General features: G+C 36.2%; 2 protein-coding genes across 3 annotated transcripts; one reads left to right on the forward strand and one right to left on the reverse strand.

The window, feature by feature from the left end:
* Window positions 1-1,951: 1,951 nt before the first annotated feature.
* LOC110376781 (uncharacterized) lies at window positions 1,952-21,158 on the reverse strand. Its single transcript, XM_049837823.2, has 9 exons — window positions 21,002-21,158; window positions 20,735-20,911; window positions 18,795-18,981; window positions 18,228-18,332; window positions 7,061-7,195; window positions 4,836-4,964; window positions 4,312-4,480; window positions 3,806-3,948; window positions 1,952-2,805 (listed from the first exon to the last, which is right to left on the reverse strand). Exons 2-9 carry the CDS (start codon window positions 20,878-20,880, stop codon window positions 2,716-2,718), a joined length of 1,104 nt encoding a protein of 367 aa, XP_049693780.2. The 5' UTR covers window positions 20,881-20,911; window positions 21,002-21,158; the 3' UTR covers window positions 1,952-2,715.
* Window positions 21,159-21,396: 238 nt separating this feature from the next.
* Window positions 21,397-24,092, forward strand: LOC110376778 (chromatin target of PRMT1 protein). Of its 2 annotated transcripts, none has more exons than XM_021335370.3 (5): window positions 21,397-21,828; window positions 22,111-22,271; window positions 22,721-22,825; window positions 23,266-23,480; window positions 23,825-24,092. In XM_021335370.3, exons 1-5 carry the CDS (start codon window positions 21,622-21,624, stop codon window positions 23,968-23,970), a joined length of 834 nt encoding a protein of 277 aa, XP_021191045.3. In that variant the 5' UTR covers window positions 21,397-21,621; the 3' UTR covers window positions 23,971-24,092. The 2 variants fall into 2 exon arrangements, with proteins under 2 accessions (XP_021191045.3, XP_021191044.3); XM_021335369.3 differs by having other exon boundaries at window positions 21,398-21,828; window positions 22,718-22,825.
* Window positions 24,093-24,494: the final 402 nt, after the last annotated feature.

Below are 24,494 nucleotides of genomic sequence, written 5' to 3' on the forward strand. Positions count from 1 at the left end.
TGTTAAACACCGAAACTGCTGCGCAGAAAATTATCATAAATCAATACAAATAAATATAGGTAACTGTCAGTATTAATAAACAGAATCCACATACTTATGAATATCACTACATTACAATGTAAGTTTAATCGATAGATAGTTCTGTCTCTGTCGCTCAACACAATGATAGACAAGGACGGCACACAATCTAAATCGATAAAAATCACGACGGATCGCACCAAAAACTAGGGATTATGAGATTTTTCTTTATAAGAATTTCAGTATATAAGTAACTGCGGCTTATTAATTTTCACTGAGAAAAGGGTTTGCGAACGGAATTAAAAATCATAGAAAAATATTTTTACAAGCTTTAATTTAACTTTCTAGAAATTATAATGATTTTTTTTCGATTTTTTTTAGAACTTATTGAAGATATAATTTAAATTTAGATAGGTATTCAAAACATCTGGAAGAATTTATGCGTTAACTTACCTGATCATTTATTTTTATGCTGCAAAGGCACTTATATACTAAAATCCTTAGATATATTTATAAGTACAACAGTGTTATATGACTAAGCTACTATTATTGTCTACCCTGCCTGTGCTAAGCTTGAAGATATATTTCTATACATTTCGGTGCAATCCATCGTTTTAGTATTTTGTTCTTACCCATAGGAATGTTCTAAATAGGTGCTCTAAAGGAATGCAACAAAATGCAGTACTTTTCGTACTGGTACATACACCTTCATTACGAAATAAAAATACTTTAAATGGTCCATTTATCGAAAAAAGTTGGTTGATATGCAATTCCAAGAAATCTTTTTATTTTTCTTTCGCAATTTAGGTGAAAAGAATTTATAATATAATGCATTCACTTTTACTTAAAATACTACAAACTAATGGACGTTTTATATAAATAAATTAAAAAAAAGACAAACACTGGGACACACTGATACATGTCAAGAATATAAAATTTGCTGTTCAGAAGAAATTGCTTTAATATTTGTCTCCATAATAATATTTTAAAGCGATTATTTTCATAATATTTCTCAATATTAATTAATTGAATTTATAGGCCTTTCTTCCGAACAAGCTACATAAAATAAATAATAAATATTGTCATGAACAATATGAGATTACTAATATTCCTTCATCATGATTATTACTTTGAATAAATAAATAAATTAAAACAATAAATCGCGATACGATAGCAGTTTTCTATAAATTTTATATACATATTTATATCACATTAGGAATTTATAAGATCCATTATATAGTTTTGTACTTTATCAATTAAGTACGTAACAGTACCTTTTCTATAGCGGTAGGTACTTCAAAACATATTTTGAAAACTCCTAGGGTTTTCAGGAAATAAAATTATAACCTGACATAAACCCGTATTTAAGTATTTTTGATTTTTTCTCTTTGAGACATTTTTATTTTTGATTTTGTAACATTCAATTCAAAGATTCAATTTTGTGCCTTCAAAAATACAATTTAAGTTAATCAATTGTTATAAAACGTTATTTGTAATTCCTTTTAAGATTTTCGCAGTGATTAATAAATTAGTTAAACTAAAATTAACCTAAGAGCAAAAAAACAAACATTAAAGTTCTGAAAACCACCCAAAACATTGTGATATTATTTATCTAACATAGTTAAAAATTAATTCTACAAGTTAGAGAGTTGTACTTAGTATTATTATTAAAAAAAAAACAATAAATAAAATAGAGAAACTACCGACTTGCAGTAAGCTAAGAAGAAGAAAGAAACACGCATTTGTTTATTTATTAAATTAAACTTTGTATATCACTGACTGTCAAATGCATAGGCAATTTCTGTACTTTTCATATTTTTAAAGGAAGTCATCGGTTTAGCCTTTTCCCAATTATGTTGAGGTCGGCTTCCAGTCTAACCGGATGCAGCTGAGTACCAGTGTGCCACAAGGAGCGATTGCCCTATCTGACCCCCTCAACCCAGTTACCCGGGCAACCCAATACCCCTTGGTAAGACTGGGTTGTTAAACTTTCGAGTACACGTAAAATTTTAGTCAATTGAATATTTATCAATGATATTCAAGTTTTAATAGCACAATTAATATTAATTATTATCAGTATTTAAGTACTATTTAACTAGCATTAGCGGAATCTTGTTTTCACTAAATATTTCACTATGGTTACCCATTTTACAGGCAAAACTTACTAACACTAACATTTGATAAATTGTTCTGTAAGCAATGTTGACAGTGTAATAAATAAAATGCAACATTGCAATAAATATTTTTAAGTACTAGTTAAGTAAATAATTTATTATTTGATCGAGGTGGAACTTTATATTATATATTATCTGTGGATAAACGAACTCGGAATTGCAATAAATGTGGTGAAAACTAGAACTTATTTTTCCACAAGATTTTTAACTACCTCAACATTTTTAGGTTTGCTTTCAATATGGTAAGTTATTAAAGCTTGTATTCGCAATACAGGTATTTTTTCTTAATTTACTATCAACTGGTATCACCAAAAATGATATTTCAAAATGGCGGACAACGTTAGTTCCATAAACCACCACATTTATTACCAACTTTACTGTCCAGCAACTATTTCACTGGTAAGATTCACAAACTGCCTTCACTTATAAATAAATCTGTAGTCACTAAACTTGGTTTATCCACAAAAGGCAATGGTAAGCAATAAATAAGTAAATACATAATGTGCTATATTTGTATGTTATCTCACTTGTCCTCCATGGCGTTTTTGAGTTCCATGGCGAGTTTGTAGCCGAGCTCCGGCCGTCGGTCGCGTCCTTCCACCATTGCTAACACCTGGAATTTTGAAAATAAATTGTTTACTAATATTGTAAATGAGAAAGTTACTCTATCGGTCTGAATATTTATCTGCCTAGCCATTTATTAACTACATATGCCTAGCCTTTTAACTATGTTGGGGTGCCTACAACCTATTTTAAGGGCTGAGTCCGCCCCTACGCCAATGATTTGTAATGACAAAATGGAGAATTTTAGATTTTTGTATTGTAAACTTGTGCACGTCAAGGTTGTCAAATCGTCAAATTCGGAATTTGGATTTTTCTCAGAAACGCCCAACAAATTCGATTTTGTCATCAAGTTTGATGCAGTTGATAGTTGTGTATGTAAGACGGTTGTAAAGGATCCAATGGTCCCCAAAAAATGTCACCTACTTTAATGAGTTTTAAGATCAACACTGTAAAAATTGGTGTACCTAATAAAGTATTTTATTAATTCTATCAATTCAAGGGGACTGAAGATATATGTGCATTCACCATAAACAGTAACTACTTTCTTAAAAAGAAAGCCTATGGAGTTTCTTGCCAGTTCTTCTCTATGAGACTAACTTTTTAGAACCGTGCAACTAGTGTGACGTTTCATAAGAGACTGCAAAGGCCAGGGGTGCGATTCTACTAATTTTACTCAAGCGACTTGCGATTCACATCCGACTGAGATCCAATCACGATTCAATTACGATTAAACCATATGAGGCATTCCGCTATATTTTCTTTTAAATAAACGTTTTTATCAGTTTCTGTGATTTAATAATGAATAATATTGTCTGCAAATTATTTACGATTGCAATATGATTGTAGAGCAAACTACCGTGTGGACCAAATGGAAGACCAATCGCAAACCAATCGAATGTCATTGGAATACGATTGGTCTTACATTAGAAGCAGAATGCCCGCTAACGTCAAAACTGCTATAGCGATTCAATTTCTATTTAATTTTCAATTTCTATTACCCTAGCAGAATCGGGTCCCTGTTTGAAATGCGACTTTGTTTGAGTACATACCTCATCCGTATTAACAATGACTCCGTTATTATTGACGATGGTGGTCTTCGTCTTCTCAATGCCCGCCAGGTCTACTCCTCGGCTCGCGTCGTCTATCAGGATGGAGCGGTAGCCGATGGCCAGAGCGTCCGCTATTGTTGCGCCTGGGGGTAGAAGATTATATGGGTTGACAGATTAATAATAATAAAAGTGAGAAAAATTCAACTTTAATAAGTAGTTGAATAGTCGCAGAAAGTAGCTTTTTTTGGATGGAAAAATAATTACTTAATTTCAGTAGGTTTTGTTAGTAATGTCAGATTTTTTTAAAACGTAATTTCAAGAAACTAGTTCTGTTTCAGAACCATCACGGTGACTTTTTAGAACAATTAAGCTAGTACCTGTGAACTATGGTAATATCTAATTAAGGCAACATTAATATTGCATGCTTTGTCATGCAGTATTAATGGACTACACTGGGCATTTTAATAATCTCGCGAAACAGGTCAAAAATCCTCACATCTACTCACCCACACAGACATCATAAGCCAGGCCACAGATGTAGATGTCAGAAGCTCCTAGATGCCGCAGCTGGTTGCCCAGGCTGGTCTCCGTCAGCTTCTTGTTATCCCAGAACACGGAGTACGAGTCCACCTCGGGGTTGGTACCCTTGTAGACCTTCACTGCACCTTCCATTACCTGCAAATATTTGTAAGTATATCTTAGACACCAATGACTGTGTTTCGGTTGGCACGTTAAATAAACTGTAGGTCCCGGCTGTCATTCAACATCCTCGGCAGTCGTTACGAGTAGTCACTAGTCAGAAGCCAGTAAGTCTGACACCAGTCTAATGAAGGAGTATTAGGTTGCCCGGGTACCTGGGTTGAGGAGGTCAGATAGGCAGTTTTCTTTGTAGAGCAGGTACTCAGCTGAATCCGGTTAGACTGGAAGCCGATCCCAACATAGTTGGGAAAAACGCTCGGAGGACGATGAATAATTCTTAATTCCGTTCGTCAAAGAATATGAAGCACACTTCTGTGTGAGGAGTTCCTACCTTCAGATCCTTATGCAGTTCTGCGCCCCAGGTGTCCTGCACGCAGTGGCGCGGCCACAGGCGCTGCTTCATGAGCGGCGGGCCCGCGAACACCACCGTGTCATAGGCTTGTGCTTTGTCTGCGGATACCTGAGGATAGGAGGAAGTTGCTAGTTGCATATCAATGTTATTACCAAGGTTGAGGGCTTCTGAATTGGTAACTATCTGGTGGAAACTCAGCGATTCGTGGCTACATCTAGGTATATATATAAAAATGAAACCCGCTTTCCGTTGTCACGACATGACATGAAAACGGCTTGACCGATTTGGCTGAAAATTAGAGGGGAGGTAACTTAGACCCGGGAGAAGGTTTTAGGATAGTTTTTGTCACCATCCGGCTACGGGACGCGGGTGAAAGCACGGCCGAAAGCTAGTTTTTTAATAAAATGTTTTATTTGAGGGGAAATTTGAAAACATTATTTTGAGGCAAGTCATTTTACGAAGAGTCCGGCTGGAGTTAGACGGAGTAATGGAACAATGGATCTTGCGGATATTCCTGAGTTACAAAGACACTAAAGTTTAAACCACAAAGGCAGTTCTATAAATATCGGAACGGTAATCAATTACGGAATGTAAGTAATTCGCGACAGTATCGATTGGCAGTGACGTGATGGCACAGAGCGATGCGACAAACACGCACGGAGGAGCGCGTAGGGCTGATGTTGAGACAAAGGAAATAGGAGTTTGTAAAAATAGACTCAAATCTATGTAGTTAACTGGTTTACTATTATGCAGAAAATTAAAGTAGAGGATTCTTCATGAAAAGGGGCAAACGAACACCCCGTTTTTAAATAAGCGGCCTAGGTGTAACACAAGTTTGAAATAATATTTTTCAAGCAATGTTAAACCAGAAAATATTGACTTAAGGATTATTTTACTCATTTTAAAGATTCTAAAAATCAATTATAATAATCGCAAATTGTGTTGAGACATCCCTCAAACTGAATCGAGGTCAAGTTCGAGTTATATCGCTAGTCCTTAAAAAGTTTCTGCCATGAAATGTTTATTGACTATTTATGGGACTTACCTGAGGCACAATTTGCCACTCAAGAGGTAATTGTTTATCATTTGAGTTTTACAGTGAACGTGGTGTATTTTAACTAATTTGAGAGGTTTGGACTTTTGGACCTTAGACGCTTATTATGACTGCGTTATTTGCAGGACTGGTAACATACATGTACTGTTTTATTTCTACCTTGCAACGATTTTGAGACTTCGGCAAGTCATGGTAGCAGGCTTTTTGAATTAGAGGTAGAAATTCTTCTCTAAATACCTAGTTGCTTAGCTTATCCATGTCCTACATAAAATAAGCTAGTAAAAGCTTATCCTTTCAAGAACATAAATGAAAACTGCTTTTCTGATCCGTTTGGGGACTGAGCGACAGAAATATTGACTATTATCATAGTGGTTTAGTATCCAGCAAAATCATAATCAAATGTCCATTTTGAATTGCTAACAACAGCATTTAAGACCGTCTCGGCTAAATGAAGTTCAATTATTCAATGTCATGCGGATTAAAATATTAACGATATGGTTCATTAACAATTAAATCCTTTATTAAACTATGCACGTGAGCAATGAAGACTAGATTAGATTGGTAAAATTCTGACTCAACTCTGTGGTGAATTTGCAAATATTATGTACAAAGATTGGCTCTACATATTATATCTTCAGACTCATCGCCCGATGAGACGGTGATCGGACATGACCGGAGAGGGATAAGTCACAGGATGGACATTCGTGTACGATGCATGGGTGGTAAACTTCCAGACCGCTTTTGTGAAATTTTCTTAAAACTTACAAAGCGATAACATCCTAGAATCGAACCTGTGTCAGCAGTTGCATCCTACAACTATTAGACCTACGAGGGATTTAAACGTCCTTTTCTACCCTTCACATAAACCCTCGTAAGGCCTGAAGTAGCGGGGCCCAGCAAGGCCTAGGCCTGCCAGTGCTACGGGATTATTTGAAAGAGTTACCGCGGCCCTGATACATAAAATACCTACGAAGGAACACGATGTGTTTTAGTCAGTAAGAGTCTGACACTCGCTCGCCGCTGCTAACTTACAGCGGGAGGAGTCATTTGATCCTAAAAAAGACCCTAGTAGTATCCATAGAAGCACTTAAAGTTTTTTTTCTTCTTCACATATTCCCTGGTAAAGTCAGAAGCAGTAATGAAGTCTTACCGGGCTCGAAGGATGCAGCTCCCTCATATGCACGTTGTCGATGAAGGAGACGTGGTCGGGCGGGTGCCAGTCCAGCGAGTAGAATATCGCGTCGAACGGCACCGTGTCTAGAAGACGGTTGATCGGTTCTACTACCTGTAATATAATGAGAGGGGTTAGTTTAGACTTGTCCTAGCCTGGCATACAGAGTACCTGATCGGGTATTACATATCAACTAGCTAAGAGCTTCATCTCGCCTTCATCAAAGTGAATTTAAAATTATAAAGTTCAGAATCACTTGTAACTGAATGAAGAATCTTCAAAACGGAGCTTGTATAAAAGATATGTCTTACAAAATGTTCAAATCCAATATATCCGAAATTCTGTTTTTGTCGATAATCGACAAACTTACTGTCAAAACATTGGGCAATAAAAACAGAAATATGGTGGATGTATGTTCCTCTCTTGAGATCACAGATCAGAGATCACAGCCATGACCGATGAACCATGTCTTCGTAACAAGCCCTTTATCAAAAATGATCTTGTGAATGACTTAGATCAGAACTTAGCCTAATTTCTAGCAATTTCCATTACATTATCTAACAGCCTTACTTATAAAAATCAACTAATCATCTTCTAATCATTGTTTTAACTAATTACTACTCAAAGCCTTAAGTAGTGATTAAATTATTTTGACCTATAAACGTTGCTTAAGCATGTCTTAAGAAATGAACAGATAATGACATAATAACATACTAATTTCTCAACACTACCGGAATGTTGGTAGCTTAAAAAAATATTTGTCATGAAAAAGTTGTGTAATGGCAACAATGGCATCCGTAAATTATAAAATTAAAAAGTTGAGCTGTCAATAAACCGGAAATGAAAAATCAGCTGGTAAGAATCCAGCCATTTTGCTAATTAGCGGGTTAAACAAGGGTGTGAGGCTACTTAATTTGACAGCTCATTTAAGACATTGCTAAGAAAAATTTTTATTTCAGCCACGTTTATAAGTAAGATTGTTTCTTAAACACCCATTAAGTATAACTTATTATTTAATTCACGTTTATAAGTAAGGCTGTTAGTCTTTAACCGAGACATACAATTTCAATACATGTTAGGTTCATAGGCTTTTCGATAATGTCATGTAAATTCCTTACGGTACTCGGTACCACGGGGTTTAATGCCTTAATATATGTCTAGATAGACTGGAATATAGGCCGTAATAACTTGGCATTGAAGGTATATAAATAGGAGTAGTCTTGTATGAAGATGTTTTAACGTCAAACTATAAAGTCTAGTTTTGATTTTAAGTACTAGTCTAGACCAAAGTTTCAGGTAGTCTTGTTTGGTCTAGAAACCTACAGATATTTCGAAAATGTGGGTCACATTTAACAGAGAATCCTCATAATTTTCAGATTAAGTGTTTTATGCTCAATTAAAACGCGAATCAGAATGGCGCAAGATGCGAAGATGTCTTTCAAAAATTGATAAGAAATTCGATTCGACTTTGCTAAATCCTAATGACTTTAGGGTCACGAACTTTAAGTCCTATCCCAATCCAATAATAAAAGTACCAGATTAATCTTCAACTAAACCTTTTGTTGACGTCAAACAAAACAAATCGTCGAAAAGCCCTCAAAAATGATACATGATGAAAATAACCTCTTTACCCTAACCAGTAAATCAATTCAATGCTGGCGTGTCCCACCAAATACATAACCACAGAAATACGAACAACTAGGATTAATGGCGGTAACATTCCCCCATTAATTTGGCAAATATTACGTACCTATAGTAAAAGTAAAAGTCGTGGTGGCCTAGTGGGTAGAGAACCAACTTTTCGAGTATGAGGGTGTGGGTTCGATTCCAGGGTCAGGCAAGTACCAATGTAACTTTTCTAAGTTTGTATGTACTTTCTAAGTATACTTAGACACCAATGGCTGATAAAAAGGTGAAGGAAAACATCTTGAGGAAACCTGGACTATTAAGTCTGAAATCACCAACCCGCATTGAGCAAGCGTGGTGATTAATGCTCAATCCTTCTCCGTGTGAGAGAAGGCCTGTGCCCAGCAGTGGGACTATAAAAAGGCTGTAACAGTAACAGTAACAGTAACGTACCTATACACTACAGACTGACTTCCAATGTGACCTCAAAAATAACAGTGTTGCCATCATTCACCTTATGGTACCCATTGTCAGTACATCGGTTTGTGGCCACAAAAGGCTGGTTTTCTATAGAATTAACGAAATTAATCAAGGTATACAGAATAGATTAGATTGAGGTGAAACCGGAAACCTTTTAATAGCGATTATAAGCGAACACGGAAAGTTTAGCAACTAATACGTAGATGGGTTCGGGAAGCCGCTCCTTGTAGCGTCATGTTTGCAGAGAGGCTAAACAAACTACTTTGGCAAACGTTACCTTGTTGGATTAAGTGGTCGTAAACTGAACTTTAGATATTAACTACGTCATAGAATAAGTAGGCTCGATACGGTATAAAAAAATAAATAACCGTTGTTGTATAATAAGAAGTTAGGTCATGGAAAATTGATAGACCTCAGGACTGCTTGGAACTAGCAAAATGCCTACGGATTATCCTACTAATATAAATTGGCTTGATAATGACATTACTTTAATAGAACAGAGAATAAATAATAAAAAGTTAAAAGAACCTTTTATAGTCTACGTCCTTCAGCCAAATCGCTGCAAAATTGTATTAACTGAAGGTTAAAGTTTGCAATAATCGAATAATTCAATTATAGTTAATCGAATAATTTCTGCTTATACTAGCAATTTTTTTGAAATAGTCAGAATAAAGTCATCAATTTCAAAATTTTCATCAATCATCAATGCATTAATTTCACATTTTGGAAAATAGGTAAACTCTGTCCTTCTTTTTCTAGAATCGCAATTATATTTCAAAAGAAAAATGAGCATAAATACTTGCAAAGTATTTATTACTGTAATTCATCAAGAAAAAAATAACTACCACGTTTCTAAGTTGCATTCTTTTGGCAAAGTTTTGTAATCTAATTACAATCTCATGACAAACTTAACACCTCGTAATTGATTTACTTAAGCGATGGAGGGAACCCATGAATTATTTATGCATTATCGCCGTGACAAATTGCCATCTAGCAAAAAGTTTTCGTTTAATTGAGCTTTGTTATAAAAATGCGTTGTGGTATTAGATAAAGGGAGTAAATAAGGAACAATATAAAGTAATAAGTACCTACATTGGGCTCCCCCAATATTAAAATATTTATATTTAAAGTAGAAAAGTGGGTAGTACACGAAGGAAACACGTAAGGAATTAAATAAAGTACATAAGGGTAGAGAGAGTATATAAGGAAAGAACATGAAGTAGTACATAAGGAAGAATATAAGGTGTTCTATGTACTGACCTATGTACACCCTATGTAGTAGGTAGTATGAGAAAGGACATAGGCTACTCTTTATCCGAATGTGCGAAGTAGTTTTCTGGGATGGGGGTGGAACCGCAGAACAGCTGGTGAACAGGCCCGCCGCTAGCTGTTTGTTCGCCCGCGTGCAAAACTGATTATGCCGCCCTACGACTAGATAAGTTTTGTCAAAAAATATATAAGGGGTCCATGGGGTCCGGACCCCCGCACCCCCTCCATCATATCCATCTTACAGTTTTCCTGGGTTTCCCGTTGAAAAGTCAACTTATAAGACAGATGTCATATAGGAAGCGCGAGCGGAGCGAGCGCGAAAATTTTTTAGTCCAAGAACACAAAACAAATAAAAACCACTGTAAATTTACAAAGCAAAGTCAAAAAGTAAGATATGCACAGAAGCGAAGTGCAAAAGCCGCGAGCGAAGCGAGCGCGATTTTTTCCTCAGAGTTTTCATGAAGTAAACATATCATAAAAAGCCATAAACGGACGTGCGCGAAAAATATTTTTTCGGAATTGAATGCCTCAACAATTAAACAAAGATAAAACGCGATATTTGACATGGAGCCGCGAGCGCAGCGAGCGCGAATTTTTTTGGGGATGCAGAGGGTGAAACAGTCAAAATTGATAGGAGACGACCAAAGCTAGGGCGGCTTTTTCTGAAATATTATTGGTTTAATTTTGCCGCCCCCTAAATAGCATTTGCCGCACGCTACGCCACTGGTTAAGAATATTCAATTTTGAAAATGTCCTTTCAACAGATGTAACTAACTAAAAACCGGCAGTGTAAGTAATATTCTTAGCGCTATTGCTGTGTTCGGAAATATTAAAATCAAATCATTCGTAAAAAGATATTGTATTTTTTAAATATTACGTGATAAGTCGCTAGATTTGCCGCCCCCTAGGACGTGCCGCCCGCGTGCTGTGCACGCGCTGCACGCCCGCTTACGGCGGGCCTGCTGGTGAAGAACCAATAACCAGATTCCGTTACAAATATAGGCCACAACCTAAAGCAGTGGCTGCCAAAAAACTTTCCTACAGCAAAACTTTAGCAATTAATCTAGTTATCTAGGTAACTAGTTCGTGCCTTTACTTTCAATTCTAAGTTTGCTTCCTGCAGTGGCCTTGTCACGACAGTGCAGAAACGTGCAGGCACCATGGAAATATATTGATTTACTTAGAATTCTTTATTTTGGGATTGTCAGTTTTTTTGCCAGAAGTGTATTTGGCAGGCTGCCTATTGTCTATTTACTGCAGCCTTGGAATTGAAGGATAAAGGTAACTATTACTTTTTTGTGGAGAAGTTGGTTCCGTAAGTTTTTTGCTTAGATTTTTTTAAGTTGTTTGCAAATAATTTTGTTTGTCATATTGATACCTTTGTTGGTTGGTTGGTAGGCTTTAGATGCCTGCCTTAGCTTTCCATAATTTGACATTATACATTCTGTTCTTTGAATCTTAATATTTAATTTTCATAATGTTGTTTTCAAGTTTTTATGAGAAATGCGAAGTCCTCATTTTCCCTTTGAGTAAATTAAAGTAGGCCATAAGATGACTTGCCCAAAATAGCACCACCCCCACATATTTATAAATTCATATCTATACCAATGCCCCCATAACCTGACCCCACAATTGCAACCCATTCAACCATTTAACCCCCCAATAACGCAACTAACGTCACTCATAAACACACTACATTATTGCAAGTCAAAAAACCAATTTTCGAAAGCCAAATTTGAATGCTTAACCCTTTCAATGCGGTACTCGGTGCCTGGTACAATCGGCCCGGGCTGTAATTGCGATCCATCGCGATAGGTGTGAACTTCAAGCGGTTAAGAATTTGCCTTTACAACATTATTTTTGGGCTTCTGTCTGGATTTTGACAGGCAATTTACTTTAGTGATGTAGTTTCGACAAACTTGGGAACTTGGGAGATTTTTAATTAGTTTGAAGTTTCGAAGTTCTATTTTCAGATTGGTTTCGTTAAAACATGAATGAATGGTGAATCGTTGCCATGTATCATGTATTTCCCCATATGTATGAGTATGTGTGGCACTCAAATATAATGGCCTACAATCTGAAGTTGCAATAACTGTAGATATTTTTAGATAATACTCGAGTGTTCCTTATTTGTGTCGTAAACTATATCTATGGAAACAGTTTTTTGTTCCACGAACAGTGGATTATTTTTACAAATGAGACTAAATTGTGTCTTGACATTTAGTAATTATTTAAATACTTCACATTGGTAATAAGTTAGGTTTATGTAAATACTGTAGAGATCCAATCAAGCTCTTTAACATATTATTTATTTTAATGTCAGTAATTTTCTTGCTAAGTGGATTCTAAGACCGTACGATGGAATTTAGCACAGAAAACTTGAAGTTCCCACTTAACCGCGACTTGAACAAGATTTGCTATATCTTTTTTTGTTCGATTGTAAATCATCAAATGACTCCTCCCGCTGTGGGTTAGCAGCGGTGAGGGAGTGTCAGACTCTTACTGTCTAAAACCCATCGTGTTCCTTTGTAGGCCTTTTATGTACCAGGGCCGCGGTAACTCTTTCAAACAATCCCGCAGCCCAGGCAAATTTCCAATTACCTCAAGGCTTTATACCAAGTTTTGAGCATACACGACCTGCAAACCCAATTACAAAATTGGCTGAAAACATAAAAAAAATCAATAGTTCCATAGTTCTATCTCCGTTATCTTCGTGCAAACTGTCTGGTTGGCAATAACTTGGTTGCAGGCACGAGCCACTCCGTCATGCAACGAGGTACGACTTTATTCCGCTGAGCTGATAGGACTTCGGAAAGTGTTAAATTGCTGTTTCCACGCGATGTTTTTGGCTGATCGTGACGAAGATAAGGAAAGAGAGAAATTGTGGTGTATGTGTGTAAAAATAGAAAAGTTAAAAGTTTTTCTCAATCATTTTCATCTTTATTATACTTAAATGCAAAAGTAACTGCCTATCTGTCGCGCGCGCTATCACGAAAAAACTACTGAAGCGATTTAAATGTTTGGTCTTCAGATTGTATTGAGTCTAAGAAAAGACACAGGTAACTTATTATCCAACTACAGGGAATCAGGTTCGTCAGGACGCGGGTGGCATCGCAGAGAACTCCTACTTACATTCTAAAACTAAAATAAACAGAATGTTTCACGGCCACAGTTTTTGCGCTGAAGTCTTTTTTCTTTACCAAACATTATAGCTATTTATACAATATACTTTTTGTCATAGTTATAACTATTCACATAATCTTTACATAAATGAAGTATATAAAAACAATCAGGATTGCACACAAGAAAGAAATTATTAATTCTTCAGCGAAAATTTCGCTTAGTTTTCATGAAAACTTGCATATTTTTTAACAGGAAATAACCAAGATAACTTTGTCGATAAACACAAACATTTTCCTAACACAACGGTTACATCATTTTCCTAGGAAAACTGTATGATTGGGGCACTCCCGCGCACACGTCATGTCACAATGACGATGCGCTTGAGTTGATTTGCTGAACATATTGTATTGTAACGGCCTAGTCATTTCAGTGGGTATATCATGTATTATGTAAGTAAGTACTATGGATGATTTGTGATGTTTTTGTCTGGTTTGAAGGTTGCCAGACAAATCGTTTATATGAGAGGATGTATGGGTAATTTTGGTGATTATTTGGGTTGAATAACCATAGGTATTGAATGGCCGACACAACGAGAATAGTTCGAGAATAGAAAATGTACCATATTTGGACATGGAGTATAAAGCCTGAACTAGACTAATAACAAGTTTAGTAGTTTTATTACTTTGCAATAAGGATGTAAACACGTTTTGGAAAATTAAAAATTGTACCTACAAGATATTATGTATTTAACCTGTATTATAAAGGTCAAGAATAAGAATTATTTATTTGCCAATAATGTAGGTATACAAATATGATGGTTATTATAAGGATGTAAACATGTTATAAAAGGTCAAAAATTTACAAGTTGTATATTATAAATAATACCTATTTTATAAAGGCCAGACCTGCTTTCTACGCGCTATTTTTAGGAAGTATTAAAAATGTTATAAATTGTTTATCAAGGAAGGCAATAGTCTACTCTTTATATGGGTGTACGGAGTAGTTCCCACGAGATACGGGTGAAACCGCTGACGGGTGCTAGCTAGGTAAAAAACGGTGTTTATTTAAAGCTAATACTGCTATAAATATTTCAACTTTTGATTCTCACGCCAAAACTTGCTAACTTAACATAAATAACGGAAAAAAATATTCTACGTCGCATGTTTTGAGGGAATTCATAAAAATATTTGGAAAAAAGTTCATCGTTTTGTTAAAGTATTATTTATTGAAAAACTGGTAAGTTTGGCTGGTAAGATGTACAGCTAACTTTAACTTTTGAATATTATAATAAGTTGCAGCATTTTAAAGGAATGGAACTTAAGGGGCGATAGAATTGAAATTTATGGCGTGTGCAACACTCACTGGATAATCCAGTAGTTTTAGTGTGAAAAAGTAAACAACATACAGACATGACAACACACACATACATCCTTACACAAAAACTTACATATTTGTAACATTACTAGAAAATCAAATGACAACCAGCCTATTCAAAAACCTACGTCTTTTCATTCCAACGACAACAAACAAATTCAGTAGGTACCTAAACTCACATATCCTTACGCAATCAGCTATTAATAAAATTAAAACTCCCACACAAAAAAGCTTAGAGCATCAAAAACCTATAATTTAGAATTCACCATAGATATTCTATCGACCTAACAGCGGCCATTGATTAGCTACACACACATAGACACACATGTGTTTGTGTGTGTGCATACGTCACGACACGGCCCATTGGCCCTTAAGGACGATAGCTAATCAATGCGCCAAGAACCCATGGAGTTTGCATAACCATGGTAACTTAGCTTTAGTAGTGGAGAATATTTATTGTAAATCGTGAAAAAATATGTTGATTTTTAAGGTTTTTTTTTTCCTTTCCGGTCCTTTCAGCCCTTTTAAATGGGACACATACCAAACTGGCCCATTTCTACAAATATTATGAAACTGAAGAGTTGGTTTGCGTCTTAAAACGCGATAATAGGAATTATTGGCGAGATGAACAATTATTTCAGCTTTAGATAGCCCATTTATTTAGAAAGGAAGTAGTTCCGCGGAAAGTGGGTGAAACCACTGGAAAAAGGTAGTACCTATATCAATAAAGTTGACTAATAACCGAGAGGGAGACCAAGGAAACGCTGAGAGAATAAGACTTGGACAGCTTCCTCTCGGACTGGCCACAAACAGCGATGAATAGAGAAAAATGCAAGGCTATGAGGGAGGCCTTTGCCCAGCACTGGGACAGCATAGGCTAATTTAGAAAAAATGTCTAGTCAAGCTTTTATAGTAGTTAATTTCTATCTACCCACGAAAGAAATGACATTATACTGTCTGTTCAGTATCTGGCTCTGACGTAACGAAATATTTTCAATTTTGAACTTTGACTCACTTTCCTCTGAAAAAGAATTCGTGACGACAATAGCTATAATTAGCGGCGCGTGAGTCAAACGTATGTAATCAGAGATAATTGAAAGTGCACATCCGAATACAGATTAGATTTCAGGTGGGGTGAGTGGATTTTTGGGGCTTTTTGTGTTAGTTTAGTTAAATTTTTAATCAAGAAGATTAGCTTGTTTAGAATTTATTTTTTATTTTTGACTGGTGGGAATGTTGGGTTGGCCAACAAAGTCTACATCTATATCGTAATTTTTAGGCAAAAAATGATAAACTGAATTATTTACTGAAAAGCAACACTAAATATTGTAAATATTGTATTTTTCCCCAGAAAGAAAATATCTCAGCAGAGGGATGTAAACAAAACCTCGCGAACAAAAATTGCAGACTTCACATCCTAAAGCTACCTTTATTATTACAGTTCCGATAAGGAAGCAAAGCCGTGCATTGGTAGCTAATATAATGATAATTTATACAAAGCTTAATACAACCTGCCATATCTTGTCTGAGGATCACAACACACGGCGTATCGGGGGCGTATCGGAGCATCGACAGCCGTCAAATGATAACATCGCCCTGTGAAAACTTACTCCCCCAAAATAACGTAATGCAAGATATATAAGGTTGTTTTGGTTCTATTTATATTTGTGTTTAGACCGAGATAATATTGAATTAAACCTAGAGCAAGATAAGTCATTTCCTATCAAATCATTTTAATGTAAACACACGCAATTCTTTCTTTCATCCTCTGCCTACCCTAGAAGTTGGGAAACTTCGTTGGGGTGATTCGTATGTTTTATATGGACTGCCTACCTGACCTTCTCAACCCAAATCGGGTAACCCAGTACTCTTTAGTAGGACTGGGACTTTCAGACTTTTAGGTTTCTGATTCCCGTAACGACTGCGACAGGGTACTAACAATTTACCGTGCCTTCCGAAGCACGGAGCAATTTCTAACTTTATAAATAGACAGGCATTTTATATAATCGACAAGAACTTTAAACTATGACGTAAAATTTTGTCCAACGGGGATGACTGCGCAAAATAGAATAGGTACATTGTTTTAAGACATATTTCACAACATTATTTAAGACAATTTTTCCGTCATATTAAGGCCTCTAGATGTATTATTTGCGCGTACATTGGCAAGGGACGTTCGTGCTTACCCTCTATTTCGATAGCATTAGCATACGGCGTATTTGCTTATCGAAAACACATCGTGACGTATTGGTTGGGTTCGGAAAAATCACGGAACTAAACATCTGTGTAACTGTAGGGAAGTTTATATAAACAGGACTTGAACCCGACTTTGTGGGAAAGTTGTTTTTAGTGGGTTAGGTTAGGAAAACGGTGTCTATGCTCAAGATAAGGCTATTGAAATGCCTAAGTATAATTTAATGTAGCTGAGTGAGTCTAATTATGTACCTGTATACCTAGTCAGCCAAAGTTCAATGTTTAGTGTCTGAATTCACAGGGATTTTTTTTTCCACTTGTTTTTGGCTTTTTCTATGAAAGAAGCTATATGAATATTTCTCTCACAATGCAGGAAAATGGTAAATGGAACTACTTTGACAGTTCCCTAAGAAAACCGCGTGTTTCCAGAGGGTCAAAATCCGAAACCTCTCATTTTCCCCAGAAGGCGTGGCACCAACCGACCTACATACACACTCAACTTGTTTTGAAAACAATAGCTCGTGCCGATGTTGACTAATCAATCAATTAACGAGATAGCGCCGATTACCGTGTATTGTAGTATTCCTAGTTTACATACGAAGATAAGATAAACTCTTTACATTGTCGGATTTATTAATAAAGATTTGCGCAATGCCTATAGATAAAATGATGATTGTTTTGAAATGTCATTTTCGATTATACCTACGGCCGATTGCTAATAATCTTGTAGGCAATTTAAACGCGAATTATTTGTTGATTTGCCTATTTTTTGTCTGTCATTAGAGCTGACAATTATTTTTGCAGATTACAGACCTGACCATAGTAAAGAGCCTATAAAATCTGTTGAAATGTTACTTGGGTTTCACAGGAGACCGCGTCTTGACCGGCCTAAAAAACTGCGCGAAGACTTTTCCCACAGGACTCAGAGCAACCCGAATGAATACCAATAAAATCGGGGAAAATATTCACAATTAGTATGTAAGAATACCTAAGGGTTCAGTAGGTTTTAAGTTAGATTCTGAAAGATCTTCTGGTGAATTCCCGACCAGAAAAAACAGCGAGCGTATAGTAAGAGACTTACCTCACTGCCATCTTGTTGCGCGTTGCACTTGCTGATGTTAAGCGTTCCGGAGATGAAGTCATTCTGAACGTCCACTATGAGGAACACTGACACCGGACGCACGATCTGAACAAAACACAACTTGGTTAAAATATAATAAAAACATATTTAGGTACTCTCTAATTAGGTTTAAGATTGAAGATAAGGTTTAAAATTAGGTGTTTGTAATCTTCTTTTCAAAGATAATCATGTCAACTGCCTGAAGGGCTTTCGACATACGCAACATCATTGTTTTCTAAACAAATAAAGATCACAATGTTTAGGTACCAATTTGTTAACTGAATTTGATGCTGCGATCATAAGAACACAAGCTGAAGTGTAGTTTTGGCAAAGCGCGCGCGAAAATCATCAAACTACTAGTCTGATTTTGAAAAATATTTCAGTGTTAGATAGCCCATATTTCTCGAAACCGAAGAAGCTACCTATAGGCTACTTTTTATCTAGATACACGAAGTATTCCAACATGGCACTTATGAAACCTCAGGCGAGAGCTAGTTAACACTATTTTGACAGTTCCAAATAACTCACAACTTTAATCCAATGATTCCAGCAGAAGGTGAACTCCTCCTTATCAATGAAGCCGTCTCCATTCTTATCGAAGACCTGGAAGATGTGACGAGCTCGCTCCTCGGACAGCGGGTAAATATGACCCTTGTCGTTGCGGAATAGCGCCTTGCAGATCACGCGGAACTCGTCCAGGCTTAGCTTGCCATCCCTAGGGGAGAAAGAACCTTAATAGTGTGGAGAATAGGGTTTGTTTTAGCATGATTTGTATATTTAGAGGAATTTGACCAGGTGAGCTTGCCATCCCCATTAGGAGAATATTTACTTTTAATACTGGAGAATAGGGTGCCGCTGCCGGGCTGTTCGAAAGTTACCGCGGCCCTGGTACATAATAGGCTTAGGAAGGAACATGGCGGGAGTGGCATTTGATGACTTACCACCAAAAAAACAGACTAAATAGGTTCTACTCTAACTTAGCGATCGATCGAGATGAGATCATTCATCAGCATTTGATTACGATATTTTGGTTGCAACACAATCAAAAGAGTTATCGTGCACATTGTGCGAAATTTTTCGTTTTCCTTCGCCAGTTTTTGTCGACGTAAACGTGGGTGCGTCCATTAAAGTAGGTCAAAAAGTGAGCGTAAAAAACTTAATTACTGTAAGTGAACCAATAAAAATTAACAACAATAAGAGAAAACAAGTTCACGAAGATGTTACAAATGTAAAACTTATCGATACATTGTTATCCAATGTGTTATGTTATTGTTTAAGATCAACTGCACTGGGACACTGATTAAAATAATTCGCGCATTTATTTATTGTGGAAGAGAGATGATAATCATCATATAAGGATGATTTCAGGAATAGTTTTTCAATTTGGTATTAGCTTTATTTTAAGTAAGAGTTTTTCTGTATCTTGAATGTATACGAAAATTAAACCATGTCCTGTAAATTTTCAGGTATTGAAATTGTAATTGACAATTTTGTAAAAGTATGTCTTGAAATAATTTATTGTTTACAAGTGATATTTTGGTTTTTGTTTTTTGTTGTATTACTACTGGGTATTCTAGAGCAAAAGCCTAAAAAGGCTAAATTAAATGATTTCATTTGACTTTGAGTAAAGATTTTAATCACATCCAGCTAAAGAAATAAGTAGTTCAAATTATATTTTTTTAAATGCTAGTTGCATCATCAACTTTTAACATATAATATTGTAAGTAGTTGTTTAGTTTCCTTAATATGTAAATCAAATATTCACCAGCATACTGTTTTTTTTTATTCTTATAAATGAATATGCAGAGTTGAGTTGTATTGTCCGAAAAGGTATATAATTTGAAAAGAAACCCCTTATCTAGCCTTTTCTTAAACACAAATTAAATACCTAGTGAAAAGTAGAATGTGATAATTGTAGGCACAAGTATTACATATTAACACCATAATTTATTTTCTTCCTTGGTAAACAAATTAAAACATCTATCAATGAATTAATGAGTACTACTTTTCATTTACTCACAAAAGAGGTCGGAAGTTGGAAATTTGCATCCCAAATATTTATTTAATTCATTAAATTATAATACCAATGTTATTTCCCGAATTAATTAGTGTTAAGAATTTTATATTCATTTCGAAATTGAAGTTTATGTGAAGTGTTTGATATTTGTCTGACTCAATATTTTACATAAAATTTTAATTATTTAGCCTTCTACACAGCAGTGACCAGACGGTCACTTCCATTCATAAATCAGAGCTTTAAAGTTTACTACAGTGACAGAAACCTACAAATATAGTGCATACTTTCACTGATAAAAATAAGTTTAAGTTTTCCTTCTCTGTTCTTTAAAAACTCAGTGCAAATTCATGTATTAAATGACACAGCAACTTGGGTATTTGGCTGATTTTTAGAAGTAGTTTTCGATGAAGTTTTCCTGCAACTACATATGAAAACTTGAATAAAAACATACCCATCTTTATCAAATGTTTCATAGCAGGCGTCCATGTCGCTCCAGTCGAACTCGTCTACTGGTGTTCCGTTGCTAGCCTCCATCGGTGGTTGGATCGAACTGAGCCGCCAGCCCTCGCGGCGACCGCTTATAAGCACGTCCAGCATGACTACCAAACTCTGCGTAACCTTTCCTGACCTATAACGTAAACAACACTTAGTAACGCAAATAATAACACAAAACTAACCCTAAATAACACGTTTTTTAATAACTTAGAAGCTCACTTACCTTAAAATTATATCTAATGCAGTTTTGATTGACGTTTTTCCTTGAAATTATTATGAAATCATTTCAGAATCAAATATCTCGCCAGTTCGTAAAGTGCTCGAAGAAGTCTTTCGAGAAATGTCAATGTCACAAGTGTCCCGGTGACAAATTCGCTGATGCTACGTTTTGTTACTCATTTTGATGTAAACACGTGATTAAACTATAGATCTGTTTTCGAGTATAACATTTTTATTTTCTTATGTTTTCTTTATTATTGTCGTCTAACAAAGTCACATGATATGCTCAGAATTTATGTAGCTTTTCACCAATAATCTATTTATTTTTTCGCGTTTCGAAAATCTTTCATTCAAAGAGTTGGCCCAAATACTTTTTACTCTGTGACCGCAGATTATAAAATTTTCGCAGCGCGCGAGCGTCATCGGAAAAAAATAATTCTAGCACGTCTTGCCTTGCAAAATATTTTGTGGGTACTGGGTACTATCAAATTACCCTTAGTTTTCAAATTGTTTTGGTTCATGTGACCCGTAATGGAGATTGTAGTTCATTAGTGCTAAATAACGTTTAAATTTGTGCGTCTTGATATTGTATTTGTTTTGCTGTGTCGCGTGCGAGTTGACAAAATGGTAATAGAGAAAGTGCATGGTCTTCATGCGACGGGGATGAGCCTCAACGATAGGTTCTCGATGCTGGCGAGCGTAGCACCGGTCCGTGTTGCTGGCCAGCGGAAAAGACGTGCCTCACTAAACTCATTGATCAGCCAGAATTATAACTATAGCAACCGGTTGATCGAGCAGGTCGCTCGCCGGTTGGAGCTCCAGGCCAAACGGGTATGTGCAAGTAACAATGTTATTTCGGAATTGGTTCACAGCAGTTCTTGATTGCCGATAGTAACCTTGCGTTTCGAGAACATGGTGTGATGTTTGTAGAAATTTTTCTGTTTTAACCTTGAAAAAGTTGACATTGTACAAGCAAAAGGCATTTCTACCTGTTCTATATTAAACAAACCAATGTAAAATACCATGCTGTACATGAATTCATTCACAAAATACTAATTTAATAGCTTCCCAATGTTTTACATGATTCTTAATGGCAACTTATTGGATTTTCAGCAAGCTATGAGGCAGCGGCTAGGCTTCCAACAGTCAGGTCTGCGTCGGTTTGGCAGTGAGAGCAGCTTGGCGGGGCTGCGCAGGTCCAACAGTTTTGGTAACCTCAGCCAGCAGAGTGTGAAGAATAGAGTCGCTTGGAGACAGTCTAACAATAATCTCAGGTTGGTTACATGTGAAGACGCTGGGATAACTAGTTACTGAGTAAATGATGATACTTATTTACGTTGGATTGTGTAAAAGATATCTGAGTAAATGTAGATAAAAGGGATACTAAAATAAAGCTTTACTAATGGAACATTGTTTAGTCTTCATCCACCTTTGGATTTTTTGCATGCATGCCAGGACTTCTTTTGAAGAGACTCATAATCTTTCAGTCAGAATAAATATGTATCTCTTCATATCTGACAAAAAATTATTCCAGCAATAATATGTAATTATATGTGATCTGAATGGTTGAAGGTTTTATGGTATATTTATCGTTTCCGACCATGCGCAACGCATTTTCCGTCATATATGTACCAATGACATAAACATGATTATAGAAAACCTACTCCAAAAGCCTGTATACTGATATACTGTTCTGACATGATATTTCTGAATTCCACAGCAGAGCAGGATCGTTCAATAACTTGACAAAGCTAGCATGGAGCGGTCGCACTCTGCGTGGGTTCCGCAAGCGAGGTGGTGGTCAGCGTATGGTGCCAGGACGGCTCAGGTAATGCATTAACATCATTTAAGTATTGTTTTCTTATATATATATATATATGCTAGGGAACTATTTCCAACCCCATTTTTGTGGAACAAGTACATATTTGCTTGAACTTTTGATTGCTTTGAACAAAGTATTATTAAACTTGAAAGCTATCATCAAATATGCTGTGTCAGAGGTTTCCAATTGCGAATTAGGGTTACATTGATGCATACAAATTCCTGTAGAAAAATTTAGTATGTTTGCATTCAACAAAGTACATGCATGCATGATTAGTTTTCAATCAGCTTGCCATAAGAAAAATCGGAATCTAATCAAAGTTAACTATACATTTTGTGCAAGCTGATTAAACAGTTTATTTTGAAAGTAACCAGCATACACCTTAATTTCCAAATGCATGTTCTTCTAGCTGAATACCAATTTATTTATTTTTTTATAAATTTCAGGACCAATCGTCAAGCACAGCAACGAAACGGCTTGCAACAACGGCGCGGGGTGCAACGGCGTGGGGTGCAACGCCGGGGGGTGCAACAACGCCGCGGGCAACAACGCCGGGGGGTGCAGCGCAACAACCAGCAACAGCAACAGAGCAACGGCCAGCAACAGGCGGGGCAGCGGCCGCAGGTTGCGCGTAGGGGAGGAGCCAGGGGTAGGGGAAGAGGTAAATAGTTAGGAAATTGTGGAATCAGACATTACTTTGCAGAAACTGGACTGCCATGTGAAAGGGCTGTTATCTTCAGGAGATGGTGACTTGTCGACTACTACTTCTACTTAATCTTTAAAACTTTTGTGCTTAGGATTAACTTATTCTTAAGTAACCTGTATTATGGTGTAACTGGCAATTGACATTTAAGTTTTCATCAAAATTTGCATGGCTGCAAGCAAGTTCAAAACAGTCTATATGAACAAACAAAATCATACAGTACCATACAGTCTCTCATAAATTGAAGTACATTTCCGTACATCGAATACATCTTTAATAATTCCATCTTTCAAATCTTCCAGGTGGGATGACCCGCAGCCAATCTCAGCCCCGTCTCCTCTCCAAAGAGGAGCTGGATGCCCAACTGGACCAGTACATGTCCTCAACAAAGGCAGCTCTTGACAAAGAGTTAGACAACTATATGAAAAATGCAATGGACCTCGAATGATGTGATCTTAGTGCCGTTAATAGTGATTTTTAAGTGACTGTTGATTCTCAAAAAACTTCTGCTTTGCCGAGAGTCGTTAAAAAGCAATTATTAAATAAAAAGATTAAGCGAAAGGACTTCCATTTTTAGTTTTTCATTTTTTTTTTTTTTCAAATTTTATGGTTAAGACGAGCCAAAACAGTGTAATCATAGTCTTGTTTGTAATTAAGAATAGTTTAAGTTAGTTTTAATTCAAGACCATATATATTTTTTGGTTTTTCTAATTTCTGCTGCATAATACCTACCTATGTTGAGTTTTGGTTAAGCTTCTGATCTAAGGAGCACTTCAAATTTAATTTTCATGAAGGGATATATGTAATTGTAAAGTTAAATGCTAGATTTGATACAAGTGGCATCTAAATAGCTTTACATGACATGTAAAAAGTTAATTACTGATTATTACTGATTAACAAATAAGCTAAAAAATTCAGTTATCTAATTTGCTTGAAAAAGTAACAAAAACAGGTATTCACTTTTATTTTACT

Source organism: Helicoverpa armigera, chromosome 23 (genome assembly GCF_030705265.1).
Source record: "Helicoverpa armigera isolate CAAS_96S chromosome 23, ASM3070526v1, whole genome shotgun sequence".
NCBI lineage: Eukaryota > Metazoa > Arthropoda > Insecta > Lepidoptera > Noctuidae > Helicoverpa > Helicoverpa armigera.